This window comes from Ambystoma mexicanum, chromosome 5p (assembly GCF_040938575.1).
Source record: "Ambystoma mexicanum isolate Mex_15411 chromosome 5p, UKY_AmexF1_1, whole genome shotgun sequence".
Lineage (NCBI taxonomy): Eukaryota > Metazoa > Chordata > Amphibia > Caudata > Ambystomatidae > Ambystoma > Ambystoma mexicanum.
In genome coordinates, this window is record NC_090930.1 from 263,352,248 (window position 1) to 263,378,955 (window position 26,708).

Here is a 26,708-nt window from a genome sequence, read left to right on the forward strand (position 1 = left end):
ACGTTGGGGACCATGTCCGAGTATCCCGGTTAAAAGAGATCTTTACAAAAGGATACCAACAGTAATTTATGGATGACATTTTTATAGTGGAAAATGTATCAGCGAAGGAGGGGGTGTACATATACCAACTGACTGATTATGCTGGTGAAGCTGTAAGCGGTAGTTTCTATACCGAGGAGATACAAAAGGTGAACGACAATCCCCAGCATCTTCATAGGGTTGAGAAAACTATTCATAGTAAAGGCAAAGGGTCTAAGAACAATAACTGGTAAAATGGGTGGGTTGGCCAGAGAAATTCAACAGTTGGGTCAAAGCGGCATCTCTAGAGGATCTAAAAAGCAGAGGCGCTCCCTGAGAAGATGGAAAACACAGGTTTTTATATTACATTGCCCAGCAACGCATCTTTAGATACATTCCCCAACAATGCAATATCGAACTATTCGGTTAAGCTGGCGCAGCCTGTTGATTTACAAGGACGATGGGAAGCGGGTTTGATGGAAGTTCAATATCCCCATACGTGGGACACCCTGGACAAAAAAGATGCTTGGTATACCATCAGACGTGGAGAACCTGCAGAATTGATACTCGTGGGTTTTTCACACGGCTTCTACCCCACAATACAAGCGTTGCTAGATACTATCAACAAATCGATAGCAAGTCTCGAGCGCTATGCAGATGTACAGCTGTTTATAAATAACTCCCGCGGAAAGTATTTCTAAGATCGACCGATCTTACCACCGAGTTTATCAGTAGTTGGAAACTCGCAAGACTGCTGGGAACTGTGCAACATGAGAAAAGTAATAAGGCATTGGACAGAACATGCGCTGATATCAACGGTGGATTTTACAGTCTTATGATTTACACCGATATAGTTGAGTACCAAAGGGTTGGTGATTCATACGCGCCCCTGATGAGAACAGCTCAGTTAATATACAATACATAAAACTGGATTATATTCCAGTTTCTAAGCGTCATTTTGACACCATCAACATACGGATAAGGGACGATCAGGGGGCCTTGGTCTCATTTAAATACGGAAAGGTTCTAGTGAAACTACACGTGCGTCCTAGACGCGAGAAAGATAGCTAGAACATGGTTTTCCTGAAGAATTATGGGGAGCCGCACGTTTATAGGGATTATTACTGCAGACAAGCCGGTTATGGAAATCAACCCTACTTTCAAGGAGCGCCGGTGATGTATAGTGAGGGGTTAGGAAGTATTTTCAGAAGTTTATTCCGGAGAGCCATGCCCTTCCTGCGCAAAGGTTTTGAATTAGTCAAGCCCCATATGAAAACAGCTGCTACAAACATTGCCAAGGATGTGGTGTCTACTGCAACAACATCCATCGCAAATCGTTTCAACCAACCGTCGCAAGAGGGCTCTGGTCTGGTTTATGTGGGTAAAAGTCCTGCAAAAAGAAAAAGACAGTCATCGCATAGTTGGGGGCCCCCGAAGCCGCATAAAAAACAAAGATCAACAACTAATGCCTCTCAGAAGAGAAAACGCGCGACAAAGAAGAGACGGGGCAAGCAAAATAAAAACAGATCCAACATCAATATTTTCTAAAAGATGGCCTTTATCCACTGTGCCTCGGGAGAGTGAGTGAAATCGGAACTAGACCTTTTTGGTGTACCCCCGACACAGACGAGCATCGAAAACAGTTTTTTCATGGAAGTTGTGCCCCTCGCTGCACTTTCTCTGTTAGCACCCATTGAGTTTTATATATCGGGCTCAACGGAGACGTACCTGGATCTGAATGACACATTACTCTACCTAACCTGTAAAATAACAAAAGAGGATGGGTCAGCTATCGGCGCAGCCGCGAAGGTGGCCACGATTGCATACCCAGTGGCAACCCTTTTTAATCAGGTGGACATTACTTTAGGTGATCGCCTGATTACACAGAGTGACAACATGTACGCCTATAGAGCGTACATCAAAAGCATTCTGAATTACAGCAATGATGCTTTGGACACACAACTGACGGCTGGTCTTTTTTATAAGGACACGGCGGGGCATATGGAGGATTGTGCCTTTGATGGAAACAACAAGGGGTTTATAAAGAGAGCATCATATGCGACCGCTAGCAGTAACTTTGATTTACTAGGACGGCTACACACGGATCTGTTTTTCCAGGAGAAACTCATGGTGAATGGTGTTGATTTGAAAATTAAACTCTCTCGAAATAAAGACGCCTTCTGTCTTAACAGTGGTGATGCAGAGGTCTACAAACTGGTAATAGTTTCGGCGAGCTTATTTATTAAAAGGGTCAGCGTGTCACCACCTGTCAGACTTGCTCATGCTGACGCTCTACAAGTATCTAACTCAAAATACCCGGTGGAGAGGACATCCTTGAAAATCTTCAGTGTACCAGCGGGCAGTCGGGTCGCCAGTCAAGATAATTTATTCCTGGGACAGCTACCTAAAATAATTGTTGTTGGTTTTGTGGATAACACTGCTTTTTCAGGGGACTACGCAAGCAATCCTTTTAATTTTAAACATTACCACATTAACTACACTGCTCTTTTTAAGGATGGGGTCGTCACACCAGCTAAACCCTACAGCCCCAGTTTTCAAAACAAAAATACGGTTAGGGAGTATCAGGGACTAGTCTCTATCAGCGGGAAGCACATGCGTGATAAAGGATTTGTGATACCTCGTGACGACTACGACGCCGGCTACACTCTGATGGCATTTGATTTGAGACCCGATAATACATCATCAGACCATTATAATTTGATTAGAAATGGTAATTTACACATCGAAGTTCGGTTTGCTGTAAATTTACAAAACACTGTGAATCTTATTATTATGGCCATATTTGACTCAGTCATAGAACTCAATAATCAGAGGCAGGTGCTGTACGATATGTAATGAATACCTACCTGGTCATGTGTTTCTTGCGTAAAGGCAAACAGGCTATGAAAACATTCCGGGGTGTGTATTCATGTGATAACATTCCTAGGAATATACCTACTGCGCGACCCGTCAGCTTTGTGATAAACATCGATCCCCAGCATCAAGAAGGCACACATCGGATAGCTATGTTTATAGACACTGGTTCAATAACTGTTTTTGATAGTCTGGGGTGCTTTTCAAGCCACCCTATATACGACGATGCACTCCTGGACTATGTTAAAGATATAGCACACGTATTACATTATAATAGGGCACAAGTGCAGCATTCTGAAGCAGTGACATGTGGTCAGCATTCTTGTTACTTTGTATCTAAAATGTCTGAGAAACAGTCGATGCGTGATGTTATGCAAACCTATTCTCTTGATCTTATGCAAAATGATCACATGGTAACTGATTTTGTGAACAAGCGTAAATACGCTCGAACCCCTGGAAATGTATTTAGCTTTTGTCAAAAATGTAAGCCTGTCACTAAACAGTAGATATGTGTAGCGGTCTAAATAAAAAATATTTTGTACTTTTAAACAAAACGTCTCCTGATTACTTGTGTGATGTTAAATTAATATTTTTTTTAAAACAAGCAAATGAGTCTGTTAATCATGTTTGAAATAATTAGACGCAAGACGGTTGGCTCGAATAAATAAAAAGTGTATTTTATTAGAAACAGAGTTTTTTCTTTATACAGCTTTTAGGGGTACACATATAAAAGCATATACATAATCACATTGTATTACAAACATTTTTAAAAATATTTTTTTTTAATTTGTTTAATTAATTCATCTGGGTATGCTTATAAAACATTTACATAAACGCTTATACATATACATATTACATGGGTTAAAATAGTTTTAAAATTAAAAAACACACCCCGTTACACACTAAACCAGGCCGAACATTTGGGTTTCTTTTTCTTATCTCTTGTTTTAAATGAAATATCTAGGGAGTCAGCATCGTCAGGAGGTGTTTGAAGACCCGAGTCTTTTAGGGTCTCAAGCAGCTCCCGATGACCTATATTTCCTACTAAAGTCGCGGGGATATTTAAGTTCGCAGCCGCTTGCATGAACAGATCCCAACCTCTAGGTTTTTTATGTCTTCCAAAAGCTTGAAGATTTGTAATACTGCGTACTAAATCATGGACGTTTGAACCTTTGACTGCAATCCCTTTATAAACAAACTCCCCCTTTGTGTTCCTGGGTACCAACCCCTTGTCACCGGTCATCTTGTTCAACAATAGTTTAGTATTTTTACGATAGCGGGGGTTAATGGTGGTTAGGATTTCCGATACCATAGGGTCTGAAGCGCTGGGTCAGGGATTTGTGACGGCACGACTTGCGGTCTCTTCAGGGGGCATGTACAATGTTAGTTTATTCTTCTCATTCTCGGCCTGTCTAAAGTGTGTTAAGTACTTTTGGAGAATAGATGAATAAAGGGTAACCTTGTCGTAGTCCAATAAATCTTGGCGCCTTAGGACCTCTTGCATTTCAGAATCGAACCGTCTGGTGGCTGATTTTTGAATATCCGGTTCTTCACGGTTTTGGCTGCTCAGGCCGTCCAACTGACATTTGTCAACCAGATACATCTTCTGACTGTACTCCATTAGCTGCCTCCGAGAAGACTTGTGATCAGAGTCAGTGCAACACCTAGTAGAGCGCCTATGAAACCTCCGGACTGTTTTAAAAGTTCTCTTTTAACTTTTAGGGATGACCGCTTGTTACCTAGTTTTTTGAGGACGAGCTTGTTCCTTTTTAAGACTCCTAGCTGACGGCTGGATAGCGGAACATTCCCCTTGATGGTGTTGAAGGCAATCTCAGCAGTAGTCGATACTAAATCATCAGAAGCTGAGCATAGAGTGGCCTTCCGCTGTTGTGGCAATGCCGTTACTAGCATTTTAAGGAGAGCGTAGTTTCGACGTATACGGGCTGTCATGATGGGCAGTCTCCGGCACTAATGAAGAGGGCTTTTCTCATCATCAGGTTTTTCTAGAGGGCTTTTGAATGTAGACGACTGGTAAATCTGGATAAAAAAGACCTGTGCGCAACCGGTAGTCCTCTAAGGTATTTGTTTTTAAATCCACCAATAAGTATGCATAAGGTTTCCTGGTAGCGTCTTCAAAGGCTTCCATGAAAAACCGACTGTTGCCCGGATACAGTTGTCGCGCTAGAACCGAAAGCTGTTCTTTATCTCTGGGGTTCTTAAACAGAATGATATAGCTGGCATTTAGCGTAATTGAGCGGCTGCCCTTGCCCTTGTAGAATAAATTCTGTACAATGTAGAAAATGCTAAGGTTGCAATGGTGTGTATATTGAGTAAAAGCTTTCTCGATTTCCGAGCTATGACCACCCTCCATCATAAGATCATCTACGTTAATCATATTAACAAGGTCGTCATTCAGAGAATCTGTAGCCCCTCCACAAACTTCAGATGGGGTATTTTAGAGGCCAATTCATCATACAAGGTTTGCCAGCAAGAAAAAAACCAAATCACATTATCCGGTGTTGCTGTCATCGTGGTGTGGGCATTTTCTAGGAGCTGCTTAATAAAATAGCTTTTACCACAGTTGGAAGGGCCTGCTAACACACATGAAAAAGGGTGTTGAAGGCGGGTGCCCTTCTTGCAGGCTGTTGCCTTTTCAGTAGCCGTACGGTAATGTTTTGTAGTCATTTGCGAGCACCCGTTTATCAAACACTACTCTCAAAGTCTTCTGCAACGTCTGGGTGCTAATTTCCCAACGCCTCTTTTCACGCAATATGGATGATTGCTGCACCACAATAGTATTGGTTGTGTTGTTTAAAGTGTACTCCTGCACTAGCTCTTTCAAACTGTCAAAATTGATCTTCATGCTGTTGCTGACATTTAATGTGATACCTTTAACCTTCATACAAACCGCACCCGTGGATGTACGATAGGAATATGTTTTGGGCCCTGTGGAAACAAACTCTATAATGTGCTCACCAGGCGCTAATTCACTTGTTAGATCACCCAGATAATCGCCCTGTGGTGGATCCTCCTGACCGGGGGCGCTAACAAAAATTATCGAATCGGTATCATGGTACAAGCATCGTTCTTGGAGAGCATCCATGATGGTATACAGTTCCAGATGGGCATGGGCTCTGGTGAAACATGCAATAAATATATTTATATTTTTGGAGCACGTCGGGTACTCAGCCGCGTACCTCCAACAGAGGCGTGCTGTTTCCTCATCTATAAACTGCAGACTTGAAATGTCATAACCGGCGTCAAAAAGATAGGCCATCAACTTTTCAGGATCAGTTATGATCGTGGTGTTTGGTAAATTTGTTCTCTGAGCAAACTTGCCCCATAAAGAATTTAAACACAGCTTAGCTAGTTGGCGTCTGGAGGGGTTATTCTCTATGAATTCTGGTCTTAAACGGATACCCTGATGTTTGTAATACTCATCTATATAGGTCTGGCATGAGACAGGGTCATCGCAACCCTCGGGGTATCCTGAAGATTCTTGTTTGATTTTTAAAAACATGCAAATGTACTTGCAAAAGAGTTCTACCGTGATGTTCTCAAAGTGCCATATTTCATGGATCTTACCCAAACGGTATCCTTTTTGCAAGGCAACTTCTAACTCGACGGTACACCATGTACCTGTGATCGAGCGTTCCTCATCGGTGTGCGTACATTTTGCAGTCTGTTTTGAATCGGCACATGCCATACACAAAGGGAACATGAGCTTACCAGAAATCCTCTGAGGGAGGACCAGGAAATAAAGATTTCTAGGGGGGTACACTTGGCATTTGATCAGCCCAAAATACTGTGTAATATCCCCAAAATTTTCGTAGATGATACAGGGATGCCCTAAAGGGTAGGGCTTTGAATGGTTCACAGATGGGTATAGGCTAGTAAAATCCAAATAGTTTATCTTCTACCCAGGGGCTGTTTTGTGTAGAGTTTAATGGCATTAGTCCTACCTCCAAAAAGTGTGTCACGCGGTTCTAGGGGCTCTGGTAAATTTGTATGCTTCAGAAACATCTTTAAGTCTAAATCTTTTTTTAACATTTCAGCCCACTCATGCTCCCAATGTGTAATAATGCGCAGACCCCTGGTCTCAAGAAAATTCTTTTTTAAAAGCGTTCTTTGGTATAGATGATCATAAGTACAAGCCGTCAGAGTGTTATAGTCGTCTTTCTTATAGCACCGTGGACATCCGTGATAAAAACAGCCGTTAAACTCATGGGCTTGTTGTTCACCATTTAAAGAAACATAGCCATCTAGAAAGTAGGGAACAATCTTTTTCTCGCCACCACGCAAAGCATGCTGTATAGGTGTCTTAATCTGCTCAGACATATATATCAGCCATTGAATGGATGGCATTGAGAAACGTTTTTGTTTCCAGTGGTACAGGTCTGGTGGTACGAATGCTATTTTTTCAGGTTTTAGAAACAGCTGCTTGTATATATGTAGACACATCTAGCCAGTGTGATAAATGTAAAGGGATCAACGTAGGTAACATGTTTTATCTCCTGCCCTGGGTTTTCAAGGTCCTCCGTAGTGTGCACCCTGCGGGTCAGATCAATGATGCCGTCTCTAAAACGGTTACAGGCCATTCTCAAAATATTGACATGTTCACAGCAATATGTTTCTAGCTCTCTTTTAAAATCAAAAACCTGAGTACGGGCTTCTGTATACCATTTAAGAAATGCCTCCTTATCGGAAGGCATCATGTATTCAACACCATAATACTCAACAGGGGGGATGACTCCCACATAATTCTGATTCTGTAAAGTATTAAAGAAATGTGGGAAATACCCCTTAGATCCGGGGAAGCCAAAAGCCTTAGGCAGTTTGCTTAACTTCATTGGTAAAAAATGTAAACTCAATAAAACAGATTTTAAGATCTGGTACTGCTAAGAGCTTCAGTTTTGCACCCTGCGTTATCAGTTTGACGTCAACTCTCTCTTTAATTAGCTGCTGTATTATAAAGAAACCATCGTAGCCCTGACTGTTATGAGCCAAAAAGGTATACCCCTTACATTTCGTTGACAGAAAATTAGTTATAAACAGGCTAACACAGTCAGGACCCCTGAAGTGCCAAGAGTCCTCAAAGATTAGATGCTTCGCATAGATATAGTTGGGAATGTGTATGCCAGTCTCTTGCATACACTCCATGTCAAATATTATATATTTTTCAGTCTTGGCTACTTCTTTTGGAGGTGTCATATAACACTGGTGCTCATCCACAGAAATCACTTCCTCATCACAGCGGGGGCAGATCCTACCCTTACAGTTATGTTTAGCATTTATGAAACGCCCCCAAGACTTGCAGTCTTCTTTAAGAGGACATATAGTAGTACCTTGAGCTGCTTTTTCAAGGTGTTTTTGGAGACATTCTCTGGACCGGGCAAATGTTTTACACCGGCGGCATTTAAATTCTGATTCACTTATCACAATGCAACCGTCTCTCTGACACATGTTGCAGTGTAACTGACATCTCTGAGCCATCTTATTGCTGTATATGTGACAACAATACGGGCATACATTTCGAACCCCTAGGAAACCTTGAAGATTTAAGATCCCATAATAATGCTTTTCGTGGTGTAAAATATATATAGTGTTTTTATCCACGTTGTCACCGGCCGGAATGTATTTCCAAACCCGATCCTCATTATACAAGATTTTAATAGGTACGTCAAAGTGTTCTTCAAATAAACACAATTCGTTAAAGCCAACCATAATGCCCGGGGGTATACCTAGAGCCTTGTGAACTCCACAGCTTTTGTTTGGATGCACCCATCCGTAATCGTTCTAGGCTCCAGCAAGCCTATAATGCTCGCGGCCATACGTATGTTTACGTCTCCGTAATTAAAGTCCAAGAGCCATCGTTTCTTCTTAGACACCACCATGCTATAAAGGTTTTTTTCAGGGGTCTGTACACTCCGCCCTCTCTACCCCGAACAACCACCGACACAAGTCTCAGCAGTTCTGTTACAGCGAGTTCTGCCTTACTTTGTAGCAGTTTCCCAATGTTTTCGAGAAACTGCAGAACATCAAAGGTCTGCCGAAACGACCGCCTTGTGAAAAGAGGCCTGTTTAAAGCGGTGCTGTTTAGACGTATCTGGACGAAATCGTTAGGACCCACCGTTTCAAGAATCTGGGAGACAAGCCTTTCAACTGCATCCGTAATCATCAATAAACCGTGCCCGGTAGATCTTAGCCGCTCTAAATTTACAAAGCGGAAAACTACATAGTATTCACACTTCTAAACTTTGGCAAATCTCTCTGGTATGTCCCCATACTCTGTAACAATACAGTGTCAGCTTCAACAGGCGCTGGTGTGTTTTGGGGCTGGACATCTGAATCTTTAAGTGAGCGCTGCATGATGATTATTTTTGCTTTTCTTAAGCGTTTCAGAAACATTTTCCGCTGCCTGCTGGTTTGAAACCATTTTAAACGACGTGCCGGTAAATCTTTTACAGTTATGGGTCGTTTTTTGCCACGTTTTGAGGACCTGTTTGCATCTTTCAATCATAACAGCGGGGTCTTAGACTCGCCGCTTGTGGTGTTGGCATCTGTACACACTTGGGTGGCTACACCTGATCTTAAAAGCTCTGGGACCTCTGTAAAATTAGGAATGTGGGGTATAGGCACCTGTTGCAACCGCTTCTTTTTCTTTTTCTGTTTATTTTTAGGCTTTGGGGCCTTTTTATTTTTCATTGATTTTTTAAGTGGTGTTTTCATGTTGTTTTTAAAACCCCTGGTGTAAAGGACGTCCTTAGTCTTAGACACACGCTTACGTAAAGCGACTAGAACTTTTTTATCCCGCGTGTGTCTCAAGCGACAGGCCTGGCGTCATAGTCTATAGTTGTTATAGGTTCCTGATGAGTGTTTTTCCTTTCTCAATTTTTTTAAGCCTGAGGGCCGAAATAACTCTTTTACAACACTATCCCTTTTAGAAGCACGAATATTTACAAAACCGTTGACCGCATTGAGATTCACAGGTCTTGGAGTATTTAAAGGTTGTATATTAGACTCTCTACAATAAATGACTGATGTACGTCGTTGTTTGTTTATACCGTTGGGGCCCCGATAGGACAGATCTAGCGGTTTTAGAATGGATCCTGTTTCACGGATAACAGATGCATATATGCAGTTTTGAGAATCTATTTTTATGGGGGAATCTGAAATTATTATAATAGGAGCCTTCTCTAGTACGACACTGGTGCTCGGGTAAACAGCCACCCGTTCTATATCTTCAGAAGTATTACTAGATATCTCAGGTTTGGGGCCTGTAGGTGGGTATGCATGGGGGGGTGTTATATCTCCAGAGCCGTGGGTCCACAGTATCTGATGACCAGAGCCTATGCGGGCGGGAATTCTTGGAGAGTACACCGGAGGTGGTGTGATCTCACCCCAAGAGGGGGACCCCTGTAGCGGACTATCGGAGGCTTTGCGGTTGGGGATTGTTGGGGAGTACAAATGAGGGGGCATGGCCTCACCTCAGCTCGGTGTCCACAGACGCGGGCTAACCGGACCTCTGTCTAAAAGGTTTTCGGAGCCCACTACCGGGAGCACCGGGCCCTGTGTAATCACACCCCCTACCTGTGTCTCCTGGGGATATTCAGCATTCACATATGCTACAGGTATGAGTGATTCAATAGGCAGAGGTATATGATTATTGGGAACAATAACACATTGAGGGTTAGAGGTTCCTAGAACAGCGCCACACCCTTGAGACACCCGCTCCCTGTTAAGAGATAAGTGTTTTTTTCTTTTATTCAAAACAGCCTCTACGGCCCCGTCTAACACAGCATCAATCCTTCTAGCATTGTACAATAGCCCTGTATGTATCTGACCTGTAGGTGCCGGAGGGGCCGCTGGGGAGATCACCGAGGGTGTTTGCATTGTAACTTCTTCAGCCGCAACACAGGCCCCTAGAATTAAAAAAAAAAAAAGGTTTTAGCATTGTATTAAAGACCAAGCAGCGATTTACAATTTTATGCTACAGTAAACATAAAGGGTTAACAAAACCATTATAATCTTAAAAACTCTAACTGTTGGAAATAGTAAAAACAATCCTGTAGAACAACATGCGCTATCCATTATGGGGTTTTACAAAAGACACCCTGAAATATTAACGGCCACGCCTGTGAGGAAAAAAAGGGTTAATTTTATTGGTTAGAAGTAAACTTACAAGGTGATTCCACAGTCGGTTTCTTCCTTTTTAATGAGCGTTTAGCTGGTGGTGCGGGTCCTCCGGGGTTGGGTCTGTCCGTGTCATCAGATGTTACGATCCCTGCGGTATGGGGAATTGTTCGGTTTGATGATGGTGCTGCACCTCCTGAATGTGGATCTAGAATAAAGCCAAAAGAAAACATTTAACAGCTGTATCTACATCAGTGTGTCACAGACCCTGCATTTACTCCAGATGCATAATCATATTTTACACTAAAACGGGTATTACATCTGCATAATTATATTTTACACTAAGGGTTCGAATCGTGGAAGACACCCAGGACCTTATTTAAAAAAATAAATATAGCGGCTTTGCAGGGCAGTTACGCTTTTAACAATCATACCTAAAGTACCCGAGGTCATTACCTGCTATAAAAACCGATGCATCTCGGGCAAGCTCAAAAGTTCCAGACTCATAATCCTCAACCTCAAGCTGTTGAGCATCAACGGTTCGTACGTCATAGATATGGTCGTGTGTGACAGCTAATAAAAAGATAAATAAAACAAAATGCCTATGTTATCATATAATTATGCCGAGAAAATTAAAATCTCATTACAGCTATTAACACCCAATATTAATTATCAAAGACCTATGTTAATAATCAAATAATCTGAAACAATACCCACCAGAACTATCGATAGTATGAAGGCCATTCTCGTGTAGTATCGCTATTAGGGTTTCCGAATTAATATTGACGTCTTCCAAGCAGCCATTAACCGCATCATAGTCATCTGCTGAGAAATTTAATAAATAAGTATTGGATCTCTGTTTTCCACTGGATACTGAAACACTTTTTTTTAAAAAAATAAAATGTTGACTTTTTTTTTTTATGCCTCAGACATGTCCAGACATGTCAGGACTCTCAGTATAGCCGTTTTGACTAGTATTACTGCATAACTACAGCCCCTGAGGGTCTGCATTGAAATTATAAATTAGAACAGGTCTCAGGGATAAAACCTACAGACATCAGTGCTACCGCCCAACACGGAACCACGGCCTATATAAATGGCTAAAAAAGGGGCAGCATGACCATGCCATCTGTACTGTTTGGGTGGTTATGCTACGCCCTTTCATTGAGCGAGGCATACCCACAATTGAATCAGACGCACAATATTAGAGCGTCTGCTTTTTTTCAGGCGTGATTCCTTATAGCATAGCTATGAAACAGATGCCTGTCAAAGATTAGGGTAACCAGAAGACACGGTTTGCAGGGACTGTCCCATAGTTTGGTGCTCTATCCCTCTTTTCCAAGTACACGTTCCCAATGGAAACTACCGGGGCTCCAGGGTTTTGTAGAATTTCTTAATTTTCGGCAGGCGGGAAAGCACAATCTCACCCAGAAGAAATACTGCATTTTGGAGCTTAAGATAGTGTTAGTTTGTGATAAATTAATTATAATAGGTTCTTCATTGGACCGTATCACTCAAACCCCTTCTCCTACAAACGCTACTGAAGTTTAGTGCCTTGACAGACGCTTTCAAGCGCTAGTAGTACCTTTATATTAGTGGCCGCGTCCCGGTTGTTTAAACCTGGACTTCCTAACAAAGCCGGGTGAGTCAGCCCTTGAGAAGTGTTTAATTAGGTTGCACCACGTATTTCATAGGCAGGCCCTGACAGTCTGCGTTGCCAACAAAAGAATCGTGGGACCCCACGGGCTGTCTATGAAATAAGTGTTGCCACATGCTTCAAATAAAAAATAAAATTAAAAAATAAATAAAAAGACACGGGAATACCCTGGTATCTGATTTAAACAGAGGGCCTTCATTATTCAACATTCAGACAAACGTGGGCTGCGCTTGTGTTTTCACAGCTGTCCCCGTGTGTCTGAGTAATGCATAAAGAAGGACTTCTGTTTAAAACAGAAGCAGCGGCAATATGAGGCATTTGTTTTAAACAGAGGGCCATCATTATTCAGTAATCAGACACATGAGGGCATGTTTTCACAGCTGTCCCCATGTGTCTGAGTAAATAAAAAAAAAATAAAAAAAAAGCATTTTGCTTAAAACAGAAGCCGCGGCAATGCTTTTAATAAATATATAAACGGCAATATGCAGGAGACACATAGGTTGGGAAGTCCCTGGTGCTAGACTCCCCAACTCATATGGCTTTAAACATAATGTTAAATATACAGAAGGGTATGCCACGTGGTTGACGGCGTCCCCTCTTTTTATAACAAAAAGAAAAAAAAAAAACATACGGTGCAGCACCATGGATAAGTGGATAGCCCTGCATTACTCTGCACTGCAGGGACTCATTAACGGATGGTATATTGTAACTAGAAGGCGCGGGAGTAGCTTCCAGTTACACTTTCTATTTAAATGAAATGAGTGGTATAAACAATCTAAAGAGTTGCAGGCATGCCATAAAATAATTATTTAAAAATAGTACCTGACGTGTTCATTATATTTTAAACATCCCCATGTGAGAGTTCGGGAAAGAGTTCCTAGAAATAAATTAATTAGAAGCCGTTAGCCGGCCGTTCACATGGGAGCAGTCGGGGCTACATAAATACATAACTTTTAGACTGACTTACAGCATGACAGTAACTTTAGCAGCCAAATCGGAGACACACACGAGGTAGCCCTGGTTAATTCCTGAACAGCATTCAGCAGAGGCTGTTCTCTCCCCTATGCTGTGATATTTATAGGACGTATCTCAAATGTGGCGGGCTTTTCACTCCCGGAACCACTTCGTAGCAAATCCATGCGTTAACCCTTAAAGCCTTGACCTTGGGATTTCATGAACACGCGTATCCTGTGCGTCTTGTATAAGGGGCACCCGGATGCTGTTACTGCCGGATATTTCAAGGAAACCATCTTCGGATATGTCTAAGCATACTGAGGCATATACGTTTCATCACGCGTCCGGCTGTGGGGATTTGAGTTTAAGCACAAGTCCGGAAACATATGATTTTCATGACCACATGTGTTCTTGAAAATCTAAGTAATTACCCATCCTGCTTCAGGCGCACACAAACACTTCCTATGACATAAATTACAGCTGGAGCGGCCAATGCAAAACTCGACAGTTGTTAAAAATCAGATGCTCAAACTATATATAAACACTGCCGCACGTGTCTCTTAACACGGCTTGATTCGGACGGAGCGCCTGGCAAAGCTACAGCCTAACTGCAACACATAGACCAGAGAACAACGCTGTTACCCAAGTCCAGAGGCATGGCTTTTCAAAGCATGCAAGCATTGCTTCATAAAACATATGGACTCCACCCTTACACCAGCAGTGCTTATGAACATTAATATATATATTATTATATTGATTTATTTATTATTATTTTTATTTTTATTTTAGAATCTTAGCATAGTGGTTCTGGTTTTCCTACCCATTTCTTATTATAAATGTAAACACACAAACAACCATGCCCAACACTCAGAGTTACAGCCTTATTTATTACCTTACCAAACATACAGGTCTAGCTGATGCTGCTGTTTAAGCAGAGCTGCCCAGGGTTTCAGGAGAGGCTTGTACCTCCAAGCCAAACCCCCGCTGTATATATATGCACCCGGCATGCTCAACCCCTAAAGGGCCCACCCCATATACATCATCTTCAGCCGCCCCACTATTCTAAAACCCTAGGCCCCACTACCGGCTCTTTCTGAGGGCACATCCGGATCTTCATGGAATACACCCATTCACATAAAATACCAAACACACTTACCAACTTCCTGGTTAGGGCACCCCACATATGGGAACATCCGCCGGAAACCACGTGGGGCACCCTAGAGGCTCCAGGCTTTTGGGGGACCGGACAAACACCCCCTATAACGAAACACTCTGTGGTACAACCACAACATGGACCAAGTTCCTGTTTAACACACCTACATCACTTCCGGGTTGGGATTTTAGTCAGGCATAACTTCCGGGTCAAAGCCTATGATGTCATATCCCGTCCCAGACGACCTAGGGACCGGATATTACGTCATAGGGGGGAGTGGAAAGCTGTCAACGCTTACTGTTGATGAAAGGGCTCATTTCCCCCTACTATCATCACTATATCCACTCTTTTTTCATAAAAAAAAATATATGCATGCAATATCAAATGAATTCAACAATTTCAGTTGGGAATATCTTGTAAAATCCATAAGATGGTCCAATGATTCTAACACATGTTGTCCCCTATTGGAAACATGGATTCCAAGATATAACATGTCATCTCCTTCCATTGCAGACCAAACAATTCCTCTACCCTCTGCATTTGACATGAAACTAGTGGAAATTGAGCGTTACTTCCCCCTTGCTGAATGATTACTTGTGGGAGCATTTCTCTATTGAGACTGGAAGGTACAGCTACAGGACCTATTGCATGGCGCTCACACTATCTTTCTTCTATCTTGTTGTAATTAATCTCGTTAACATAATTGCAATACTTACGTGGCTTCAGGAATTGTTGTTCTTAAAATACTTTGCGCTGAGCTCTCAGCTACTATCTCCAAATCTGCTGAGTTTATTCTTTCAGAATATTGAGTGGCAGCCTTACTTGCTATAGCCATTATTGGCCTTAAAATTCTGGAATCTCTGCTTTCAATCCCAAATCTACCGAATTGTCTTTTTCAGAATATTCAGTGGCTGTATTTTTTACCTTAATACCATTTTTATTATTTAGAAAAGTAGGAGTTTAGCTTGTGATCCTGTTTCAGCGGGCAATGACAAACCAACCATGCTTTCCTTCCTGATAGAATGAATACATTTTACTCGCTTTTTTATTTCAATTTTTTGTTGGTGCATATGGCAGGACCCTCGATGTACATTTCTTATGCGCCCTTCTAGTAGTCAATTGGGCGTCCGTATCCATTTAACAAACTTGTTTCCTTTGCTGACTGGCGATTCAAAGTCTTAATGAGCGGGCCGTTCAGATGTCATCAAGAGATGACTTAGGGCCACCTCCACTGCTGTGCTCCCTACGTTTTCTTCCGACTCAACATATATTATTGAGACAAGTCTTATACATTCCTCTAGGAACGATAAAGACAGAGGCGTATCGTTATATAAAATCACTTCCAATAAAAGCGATGGGGGAGCAGGTTGATGAGTGACTTGTGAGATAACACCTAACAGAGAGAATTACTTTACGCTTGCAACTCTATTTTCTACACATTTGAAAAGATGTTTTCGAGCATTCAGATCATCCTGATGTTAGTTCAATTCTTCCCTTTGTAAAATTAACAGAGATAATACACGTTTTGATGTCTTTAGAGCAACAGCACATTCCTTCCTGTTATGTGGCTCCAGCAAAGTTATTTTTTTCTGTATATCAGTCTACATAAGAACTTGCCCTTTTATTTCTTCTCCAAGCAAGTCCAACTTCACAGGAGTATCGATGTTGTCCGTCTTTAATACAACTAAATTGAAAATATTTCTTTGAAGTTCTGTCAGTAAAGATGCCTGGTCGTTAACGTCTTCCATCAATAATTTGAACACTTTTGCCAATGAAAAGTTTAAGGCAGCAAGTGGGGACTGATTAAAATAATCAGGCAACGGAAGATACATGTCATCCACAATTCATGAGGGTGCCGACAAGGTCTCTCTATAACGTTGCTCTTAATCTGTTGTGATGAAATACATCTCCAGAGGTAGTTAGTGACACACGAGAAGGTGAAGTTGCGATTTTGTTCTTAATCATAAAACCCTGAGAATCAGTCAATGGTTCTACTGAAAGGACTGTAGCCTTTTCCAAGTTTCTGGAATTAACCCACTCATATTACATCCGGAATCGTGCACAGACACCATAAAGTCATTATTGATAATACTGTCTCCCTTGCTTACACTCCTCCCCTGGAGAAAACATCAATATGTTTGTTTATGTTTGTAGAAGTGAGTGTAAAGTGAAGCTCTTGGTGGTCCATTCTTGAGGTCTCTAGTGAAGCAATAGGAGAGACCACTGTTGTAACATCCTGCAGCTGATTAAGGGTCACTGTTCATGAGGATTTAAACCCAGGGAAAGTTGTGTTTGCACAAAGGGCAAGTTTGCTCTCGCAAGCCAGAAGCATTTGGTCAAAAGGAAGACATGTTTTCCACTTCACAGGCCGGGAGAATATCCCTGGATGACTGTGGTCCATTTCCTGGGTCCGCTTTGCTCATTAGATTGTTCATTTATTCACACAATTAAGCCATACACTCACCGTCAATCTCAGACGCTAAGCCTCGTCTGCGTCTTCAACTATGCCACCTGAAGAGCTCGTATTCGAAGTTTCCCAGCTTCTGCCAATGGCGGCCCATGTCTCAGCATCCAAGCAACCTAGACTGCCAAGATTGTACCCACTCTGCACCACACTCCTCGCACAAACACACTCACGCAAATGTGCAATGCCAGTGAAGAAATAGGCTACAGGCAACGGGCGGATTTTCAATCCTGCAGTCCAAAGCAAACAATTTCTGAGGTATTCTTTCAGTTATCATTCCTCGTAGGTCAGGAAGAGCAGCTCCAACCGCCAACTCTGCACCACCCTCCTCGCCACAAACGCGCCATTGAATAAAAAGGCTTCAGGCAACGGGTTGATTTCCATCCTGTTGCCCAAAGTAAACAATTTCTGAGGTATTCTTTGAGTTATCATTCATCGTAGATCACGAAGAGGAGCTCCAACCGCCAACTCTCCACCACACTCCTCGCCACAAACACGCCAGTGAATAAAAAGGCTTCAGGCAACGGGTTGATTTCCATCCTGTTGCCCAAAGTAAACCATTTTTGAGGTATTCTTTCAATCCTCGGTCCTCGTAGATCAGTAAGAGCAGCTCCGACTGCCAAGACCTCATCCACTCTGCACTACACTCATCGCCACATACGCGCTCACGCAAATGGGCAGCGCCATGAAAGACAAAGGCTTCAGGCAAATGTTGCAGTCCAAAGCAAATCATGTCTGAGGTAATCGTTCAGTCCTCGGTTATTGTAGAGCAGGAAGAGCAGGTCTGACTGCCAAGACTGTTCCCGCTCTGCACCACATTCCTCGCCACAAACGCACTCTGAATTATATTATGAATAACATATTGATTAAATCAATTACATGGCTCAAATAGGTGGTTTGTAAAATACCTATTGGAACATAGACTGAAAATGCATGGACAACAGTTAATGAGATATCCACAAAGCTTTACTCTTTTAATTCACATGGCACATGAGAGTGAGATAGAAGGCATGCCACTTTGAAGAAAGAAAGAGATTCTAATCGAAGGTGGTTTCTATGATGAGGTGAAGGCTGGCATGACGTACACCCACACACAGGACATCCATCGGTGGGATGATGTGTTCCCCTGGGAACCAGACCTGTTTAAAAGCCTGGGCATGCAGGTACATGAATGAGAAGCTGTGAAAGTGAACCCCAGGCATGTGAGGGTAGCTGAAGGGGAGTTAAATCAAAGAAAGATAACTGTGAAAACTGCGGCTAATATGAGTTTTAACTTACGTGATACAAAGGTAACTCTAAACTCTGAAATCTAAAATCTAAACTCTCTAAACTATCTGTAAATCCAAACTAACCCTCTAAACTCTAAACTAACTCTAAACTATACAATATACTATGCTATCCATCATAAATAAAGTGGGCGTTATTAGGCTCAACTATGCACACATAAATGGCTAATGTTAGCAAAAATCATGAAATTGTGGTTAGTAACACCAGCCAAAGGTGATATACATAACACTGTAACACGCATTTGCAGCACTGGCCAAAAGCACACTACATAACAGAGGAATAAAAATGTGTCTTGAATTGTGCCAACAATATGTATGCATAATTGCATATACTGTATACTTTATACTAAATATACTTGTACATGTTTACTTTTCTCAGATGGAAGATTAGGGGGCATACTTTGGAACTTCCAGTGGTGCCAGAAAGACAATGCACCATTAAATGAGTGTGGGAACGGTTTCTTAAGAGTAAGCAGCCTGCAGTGACTCTAGCCAAGTGGCTTAGTTTCAGGCATGGTGGTGGGCCTGCCACCATTTCGACTGTCAGCTCTACCGCCTTTACAGTATTCAATGTATTTGGAAAAGAACTAAATGAAAAGTTTAATGACATGGAAAAGTGTCGGCACTATATTGAGGCCCTGAATTTGGTGTTTCAAGAAGAGGCTAGGGAAAGCTTCTGCAAGGATGGCCTTCGATAGTTCTTTCCCTTGTTGCATTTGTTTGCCTTTGTACATGGCATGTCATTTTAGTTATGGTAACGTGTGACTGGACTGTTTTTCTTGTGCTTTAACTTTTTTGTTGCAGAGTTGTAACTGCTTGTATTCATTTATTTATATCTATTTATAAACGTGAAAAGTTTTGCGTTTGTGGGTTTGTTGCAAAGCGTATATTCCCTACACACTTCCACAAAGCTTCACAATCTACACCAAACTGTGCACAGTCACCTGTTAGGACCCTCTGGACATTACTAGCTACATGACATCTGGCCACCCCACCCCTTTCCCCATATTTCAGCAAAAGTGAAAAATTGGCATTGGGTTTGTGGCTTCACATATGTTCTTTATACAATTAAACACAGTTTCCCCAATCTGCACCACATTCTGCACAGTCAACTGTTAGGACCTTTTGGACATTACTGGCTACATGACATTTGGACACCCCACCCCTTTCGCAGGATCTTAGCAAAAGGCAACATTTGTTTGTGGGTTTGTGGCTTGGTGAAGCTTTGTTCCTTAGACAATTACACACCATGTCACCAATCTGCACCAAACTTTGCAGAGTTACCTGTACCTGTGAGGGAATGAAAGCCCGTGCAATGCAGGGTATATCAGCTAGTTCGTAATAAAATATGTTTTCAACTGCTTGAGACATTTGCCATGTTATCTTGTTCACATTGCTAGTGTTACCAAGGTGAGTGGTGGCCAAATATATGGGTAATGTAGGGCCAACGTTGCTACTAGGCTGCTGCAGTGGTGGGTGTTGCTCTCTTCTTCACCAGATTTGCCATTTGTTTGGTGAGTACATTACTTTGGGGAATAGCTCACACATATTGTTTTAATGAAATCAATATAGATGAATATATACATACTGTATGACGGTCTCTCTGGTGCAGAATGGTGCAGACCTATATGTGCTGTTCACTCCTATCTCATCATGCCCTGAGATGGCAGAAAGTGTACTACCCTTAATGTTTGGTGCTGTGAGAGTATTGCTGCTAAGCTACTTCTTAAGCTCTCTGATGTTTTGTTGTTGCAATATGGAAACGTTGCTTTTCAATGGAGCCTGACTGTCATCTCAACCAATATCCCGATTCCTATGATTTGTTGCCTTGTTAATCCAATTGTGGTTATTACTTCCCTTTAGTCATCATGACTTCGTCATTATCACTCCATTTCTAACATTTTAGTCTTTGTTCAGTGCTAATCTTACGTTGTCCCTCCACCTGAATGCTAGTGATTAATACATTGTCATGCTTGGTGGTATGTTTTCTCCCATTTTTCTTCTTAATTGAGGTACATTATCTATTAACATTGCATCAGCCAAGTGTGTGTTCACCTTATTATCAATTCAACTTTGATTAGATTCCAAGTCTTCTCCAGAATTCTCATATGTTATGTTATGTTATTTTGCATTTATATAGCGCCTTATATACCATTGGTATGGTCTGAAGGCGCTGGTAGGTTGAACGCCCTTGGGAACCGAAGTTCAGATCAGTAGAGAGAGTAGAGAGAGTCAAAGGTGCGTGTGAGCACCCGGTATGTGTGCAGCTGGTGCGGTATTCATGTAATAGCTGCTTCTTAGCGGTAGGTGTGGTGGTTGAGAGATCAGGAGTATGTGTTCGTTCTGGCAGGATTTATCCAGACCTAATGTGGCTGCGTTAGGCCTGAGGAAAACGCCTGGCTGGGGGGGGTGTAACCATCAGTGTTTACTTAGAATGATGGGGAGTATGCGGCAGATATTGGTATGAGAACAGTTATACTCAGTGCTTTAAGTGGGGTAAGAAATTGAGGGGGGGCCCTCTTTTGGGGCATCCGCTGTGGGCGTGACCTAAAAGTGCACAAAACATAGTAGGGTGCGCAAACAAATATATAAATGTAGTAGAGCATTTATATATTTGTGCGCGTACCTTACTATGGTTTGTGTATTTTTCAAGCCTTCTTTTATAAACATTGCAATGTTACATATTTCTATGTTTATAAAAGGTGGCTTGAAAGTGTACAAGCCATAGTAAGTTGCGCACACTTGTGTGCTTACCTTACTACGGTTTGTGTACTTTTCAAGCCACCTTTTATAAACATAGACATTTGTAACATATTTCTATGTTCATAAAAGATGGCTTGAAACGTACAAGCCATCTTTTATAAAGCGTTGAGGACGGACAAAACCCAAGGTGGTTTTGTCCGTCGACAAAGCTTTATAAAAGATGCCTTGAATTGGGTACGTTTCAAGCCGTCTGTTATAAACGTAGAAATATTTCTACGTTTATAAAAGATGGCTTGAAACGTACACATTTCAAGGCATCTTTTATAAAGATTTGCCAAAGGAGACGGGCACCTCGGGCTCAGTGATCACTGCTCTGAGCAGAGATCACAGAGCCCAAGGTGTCTTTCACCCTCTGGGAACCCGCGGGCTCCGTGATTTAATCTACATATTAAATCATGGAGCCTGCAGGTTCAAAGAGGGTCAGTGACCTGGCGATGGCCAACAAAGGAACTGTAACTTCCCTGATGACCCCTCAGATGGGGGGTCATCAGGGAAGTTACAGTGACTGACAGAAGTGCCAGCCAGCCTCAGCGACGCTGTGGCTGGCTGGCACTTCTGTCCTACACTGGCGGGCGCATCTCCCGTCGCGGCTGCGGCCGTGGCGGGATAATGCGTCCTGCCATGGCGTGGTGGGACCGGGGGCCCCGGCAGGGCCCCGGCTCAGCCCCACTTTTTGGAGACTGGCGGGGCCCGGCCCCGGCAGGCCCCGGCCCACTTAAAGCACTGGTTATACTGAATGGTGTCATAGTATCTCTGTGTTCTAGTTGAGTGGTGGTGTAAAGGAGAGAGTAAGCATGGTGGTGTGATATGATGGGTTATATGCTCTTTAAACGTTCTCTGCATTCCAAACCATACTATATATGTCACGCAATTCTATGTGCTGCAGTCCGTTCCATGCACTCCTATCCACTCCATGCACCCCAGTCTGCTCCACACACTCCGGTCCGCTCGACGCACTCATGCACTCCAGTCCGCCTCGCGCGCTGCAGTCCTCCACGCGCACTCCTGTCTGCCCACGCATGCACTCCTGTCTGCCCCATGCATGCACTCCTGTCTGCCCCACGCATGCACTCCTGTCCGTCACACGCACTCCTGCCAGTCACATGCACTCCTGTCCGTCACATGCACTCCTGTCCGTCACACGCACTCCTGTCCGTCACACGCACTCAACTGCGCTCTATTTACTCCGATCTGTTTTGTGTATTCTAAGTTGTTTTATGCACTCCATCCACATATTTCACGCTTCTAGGTTCAATTCTTCACAGAGAGGCTATTGGGCACACTTCTAAATTCAGCTTTCACAGAAAGGCTATTGGGCACACGTCTAGATTCAACTTTCACTGAGATGCACTTCTAAATTCGACTTCTAAATGTACTTCTAAATTCAACTTTTCACAACGAGGCTATTGGGCACACTTCTAAATACAACTTTCAATGAGCGGCTATTGGGCACACTTCTAAATTCAACTTTCAATGAGCGGTTATTGGACACACTTCAAATTCAACTTTGGGTTACTGAAAATATCTCATAATAGCTTGATACTGTTATTCACCCTCTTGTGTCAGCAACCATAAAAAAAACAAATTGAGCCTGCATTTTCCTTCAAGCATGGACAAAATACTGAATTGGCTACAACCAACGAGAACTGGATTCTCAAGATGGGACACCTGTACTATATGCAAATACGCACATAAAAACACTAAGATCAAGATTGAAGCTGTGAACAACTGTAGATCCAAGTTCTTTGTATATGTGATTGTTTGCAAATGTCAGAAGATTTACATTGTCAGTACGATCAGAGAGTTAAAAATCCATATTTGGGAACACATCGACTATTGTACGCAAAAATCCAAAATTTCCATTGGCCGCACATTGGCAGGTCGTACATCAAATAGATGACAAGAAGGACCTAAATTGTATTGGTCTCAAAATGATTACCCTTCGGCAAAAGAGGAGGGGACAGGGGTTGAAATTAAGGCAAATGGAGGTCAAGATGATATGTAAAATGTGCAATTCGGAATCCGGACTGAAAATAGAAAATGAGATGGTTGTATTCTTAAAATGTGAACAATCCAATGTGGTCTGATGTCCATAGATAAAGAAGTATTGTAATTCTCTTCTCTGTAATCAAAAATGATGAAGAATGAGAATTCTTTAATTGTGTATTAACTTACATGTATATGTGAATGATTTATCTTCTCAGTAGTGATTAACACAACAATTGTTTAGAATGAAGTGTGGACCAGACATAAGGCAATACTCCTGAATGAAGGAAGCCCGGACAATTAGGCAAAGGAACAAAGGTAACAACCTCAGTGAAGTAAGTATGGGCGCTCATGAAAAGGATTACATTGCAACAACTTAGTCTTAACCAAGTAGAGGACAGGTCAGAAGGTGTTCACACAATAGAACTCAAAGATGGAAGAAAGTAGAGGAATACACTGTCCAACTGTGACTACTTGTTTGGGCAACAATAGCCAATACATAAGCTACTAAATACAAATTTGAATACTATTCAGAATAATTGAAAATTGTGTTGGATTTATGAAACAAGAATTTCAACATTCGAATTCGTTGCGCAATGCTCAGAAAAAAGCATACAACTTGGATTATTCATGGCCCGAGTATGAACTACCATTCACTGCACGATAGGCACAATGAGATCATATTCCTATTGGAAACTAAACTAGTCCATAACGAGACGGAAGGATTCTAATAATAGTGTTTACTAGAAGGAATGTTGCCAGCAATGGTAAGAATCACCTGTAGAGAAATATACACATAATGTGCTTGTTGCACAATAATCATTTTTGATTTTGATAAATTAAGAGGTAAATATGGATTTTTTTATAATTAACAATGTAGTTTCTTGAATCTCTTAAACTGAATTCTAAAGACTGATACTCCAGGATCTATTTCAGAGTATTTTTTATGGATTATATTTGTGTTTTAGATTCTTGAGTTTAGTAAATACGCTAATACCTTTTATGAAATTGTGTAATTGAAGTTATATTATGATTGTATTATGTTAGAGGTTGGAAATGTCGTTTTTGAATCGATTTTAAATATGAATCATGAAAATGCTTTCATATTGAATTTATTGTAATATGTCATATGGTTGTATGTAAACTGAAATTGAGAGGTTGATTAATCACAGCAAACATATTAAAAAATAATAATAATAATTAACTTTTACACATACGTGGGGCAGTAATATGATAAGAATATGTGGCTCGTAACATGTATTAAAACCATGGGAAAATGACACCAAAATGTAGAATTGACTAACCAGCATGCAGGTGATATGTCCATGGTTACTATACCATGTGGATAACACACATTTGAATAAACATGTGCAACAACCGCTCTGAAATGTTTAGCTATAGAACAGCATTTCCTACAAATTAGCTAACGGTAACATTAGCCGAGGGTGACAAACAACAGCAAAATGGCTGTAATGAACGTGTGACATTACGTGCACAGCACGAATAAAGTGAAGCCAACACAGGTACTATATGCTATACAAAAATGCCTTTTTGTATCGAATGGAATTTGTGCACCTCTTGTCTCTCTCTCTGTACCAACCATCCCCATGCCAACAAAACTTTTCTTTTTTTGTCTAAATTGATCTGTTTGGCACACTATGTCCTTGGAAGAATTAATGTTGAATTTTGATTTAATGTTTGTTTCATGATGTTTGTGTTGGGAGGCAAGTATGATACTTAAATGGTAACTCACCACTATTTATTTGCATGACAATATATTACAATGATATGGGCATGATCATTTACATTACTGATATCTTAAATGCACAACTGTATATATGCCATAATAGCCTGTTCTTAAAGAGTGTCCACCTAGGGTCAATTGAATAAATAATCAATCTTTTTTGGTGTACAATTACCAAAATCAAGTCAAATAATTGAAACCAAGGTGAACATGCGCAGTTCCGGGGTGATAAGGTGTATAATGTTTTTGAATTAAGGGATGGGGATTCTGTAAAACATCCCTCTAAGCGACAGTCCCAGTATATTATTTACTAAGAGGTAAGCGCAGAATGACATAACAACCCCACGAAAAATACTAGTATATACAGATTATATTATAGTGAACATGACTTAGACATATTTTGCACAAACAGGAACATTCTAAGCAGTGTACTATCTTTAATTCAGATATCATCTTTTACCAAAGTACTGGAAAGGAAAGCTACACAAGTAGTGATATGAGACATGTGTAGCTGTTTATTGTTTTAAACAATGCACTCATTGTTATGAACTATTCTAAAATGCTAATATGACATTTGTAGAAACGTAGGGTGGTCTAAATATGGGCAAATATGTAGAGTAAATAATCATTGAATTCATATATGATGCTATTAGCGATGTCATCAGTGATGCAATCAGTGATGTCATAGATGTCATTAGTGATGTTGCCAGTGATGTTATCTGTGAGGTCATCTGTGATTAAATAATTGTGATCATAGACTTTGCAACTGGGAGCGCAAGGTGAAGGTAGATTTAGCTGAATTTCAGTTGTTTTGTTGCATTAAATTCTATGGCATAACATCCCTGCAACTAAAGTTTGTTCTTGAATTTCAAAGGCTTTGTTACAATGTATTGCTCACTTTAATGTCCCTGCAATTAAAGTTAATTTCCTTTAATTTCAAGGGCTTTGTTATTGTTATTCCATGGTCAGTGGGCACGGCCACGCTATATAAAAAAAAATCTTGCAACCCATAACTCAAGGACGTTCATGAATCACAAACTGATTTTGACCTGTTTTCAATAGTGGTATTGTTCGGTATAAAAAGATGGCAGGCTTTGAGAACTCACAACGTTTTAGGCAATGTGCAGTGATATTAAATTATTTGCAGAGTATCACACACTTTTTGTAAGCAGCATGCTACAAGCCCCTTGTTTTATGTTCGGTTTCTTGGGGACTGTAGTAACACACTACACAACTCCAGCTAACTGCATTTAAGCAGCACGGAAATGGTAAAATAAAATGACCATCTATGCTGCCAAAGTATAAAAGATGTTCACCATTTAAATACAGCAATCTGTCATGAAATATTCCCTGGAAATCAAAATCCCAAAACGAAACAAGTCCTTGTGGTCTTGTGGGTAAGTGTCTGTACTGGAAACATGACAACTGAACAAAATAGTGGTAGCAAAATACTTGATCATGCTTGTAAACCTCATACAAACCCAGGAGGTTGTGTCCACCCAATGAAACAAAGTTATGCTGTCCACCCACATGTGTCCATTACTTGTACCCTGAAAAGCAGCCTCAATCAGGGAAAATAATTGCACCAGTGTTCAAGATTTCAAAATTTCTTGCCACATCGTGGGCAAATACGCATGACTTACCCTCTCATCATTTGCCCTCCTCACCCCCATGTC

The 26,708-nt window shown here is 41.4% G+C and overlaps 2 protein-coding genes across 2 annotated transcripts in view; one reads left to right on the forward strand and one right to left on the reverse strand.

Moving 5' to 3' along the window:
- The first annotated feature begins 1,668 nt into the window (after window positions 1–1,668).
- On the forward strand, window positions 1,669–2,874 carry LOC138480516 (uncharacterized protein F54H12.2-like). The gene has a single exon (XM_069612277.1). The coding sequence runs from the start codon at window positions 1,669–1,671 to the stop codon at window positions 2,872–2,874; it is 1,206 nt and encodes a 401-aa protein (XP_069468378.1).
- A 674-nt stretch (window positions 2,875–3,548) lies between these two features.
- LOC138480517 (uncharacterized) overlaps window positions 3,549–26,708 on the reverse strand; it is a 69,790-nt gene continuing 46,630 nt past the window's right edge. Inside the window, exons 2-5 of the mRNA XM_069612278.1 lie at window positions 11,743–11,850; window positions 11,482–11,598; window positions 11,075–11,233; window positions 3,549–10,814 (exon numbers count right to left, since the gene is read on the reverse strand). Coding sequence (XP_069468379.1) covers window positions 10,381–10,814; window positions 11,075–11,233; window positions 11,482–11,598; window positions 11,743–11,850 — 818 coding nt within the window. The 3' untranslated portion in view covers window positions 3,549–10,380. The remainder of the gene's footprint in view (window positions 10,815–11,074; window positions 11,234–11,481; window positions 11,599–11,742; window positions 11,851–26,708) is intronic.

Excerpts from the sequence above, each read along its gene's own strand:
- LOC138480516 (XM_069612277.1), top strand. The coding sequence starts at position 1,669 with ATGGAAGTTGTGCCCCTCGCTGCACTTTCTCTGTTAGCACCCATTGAG.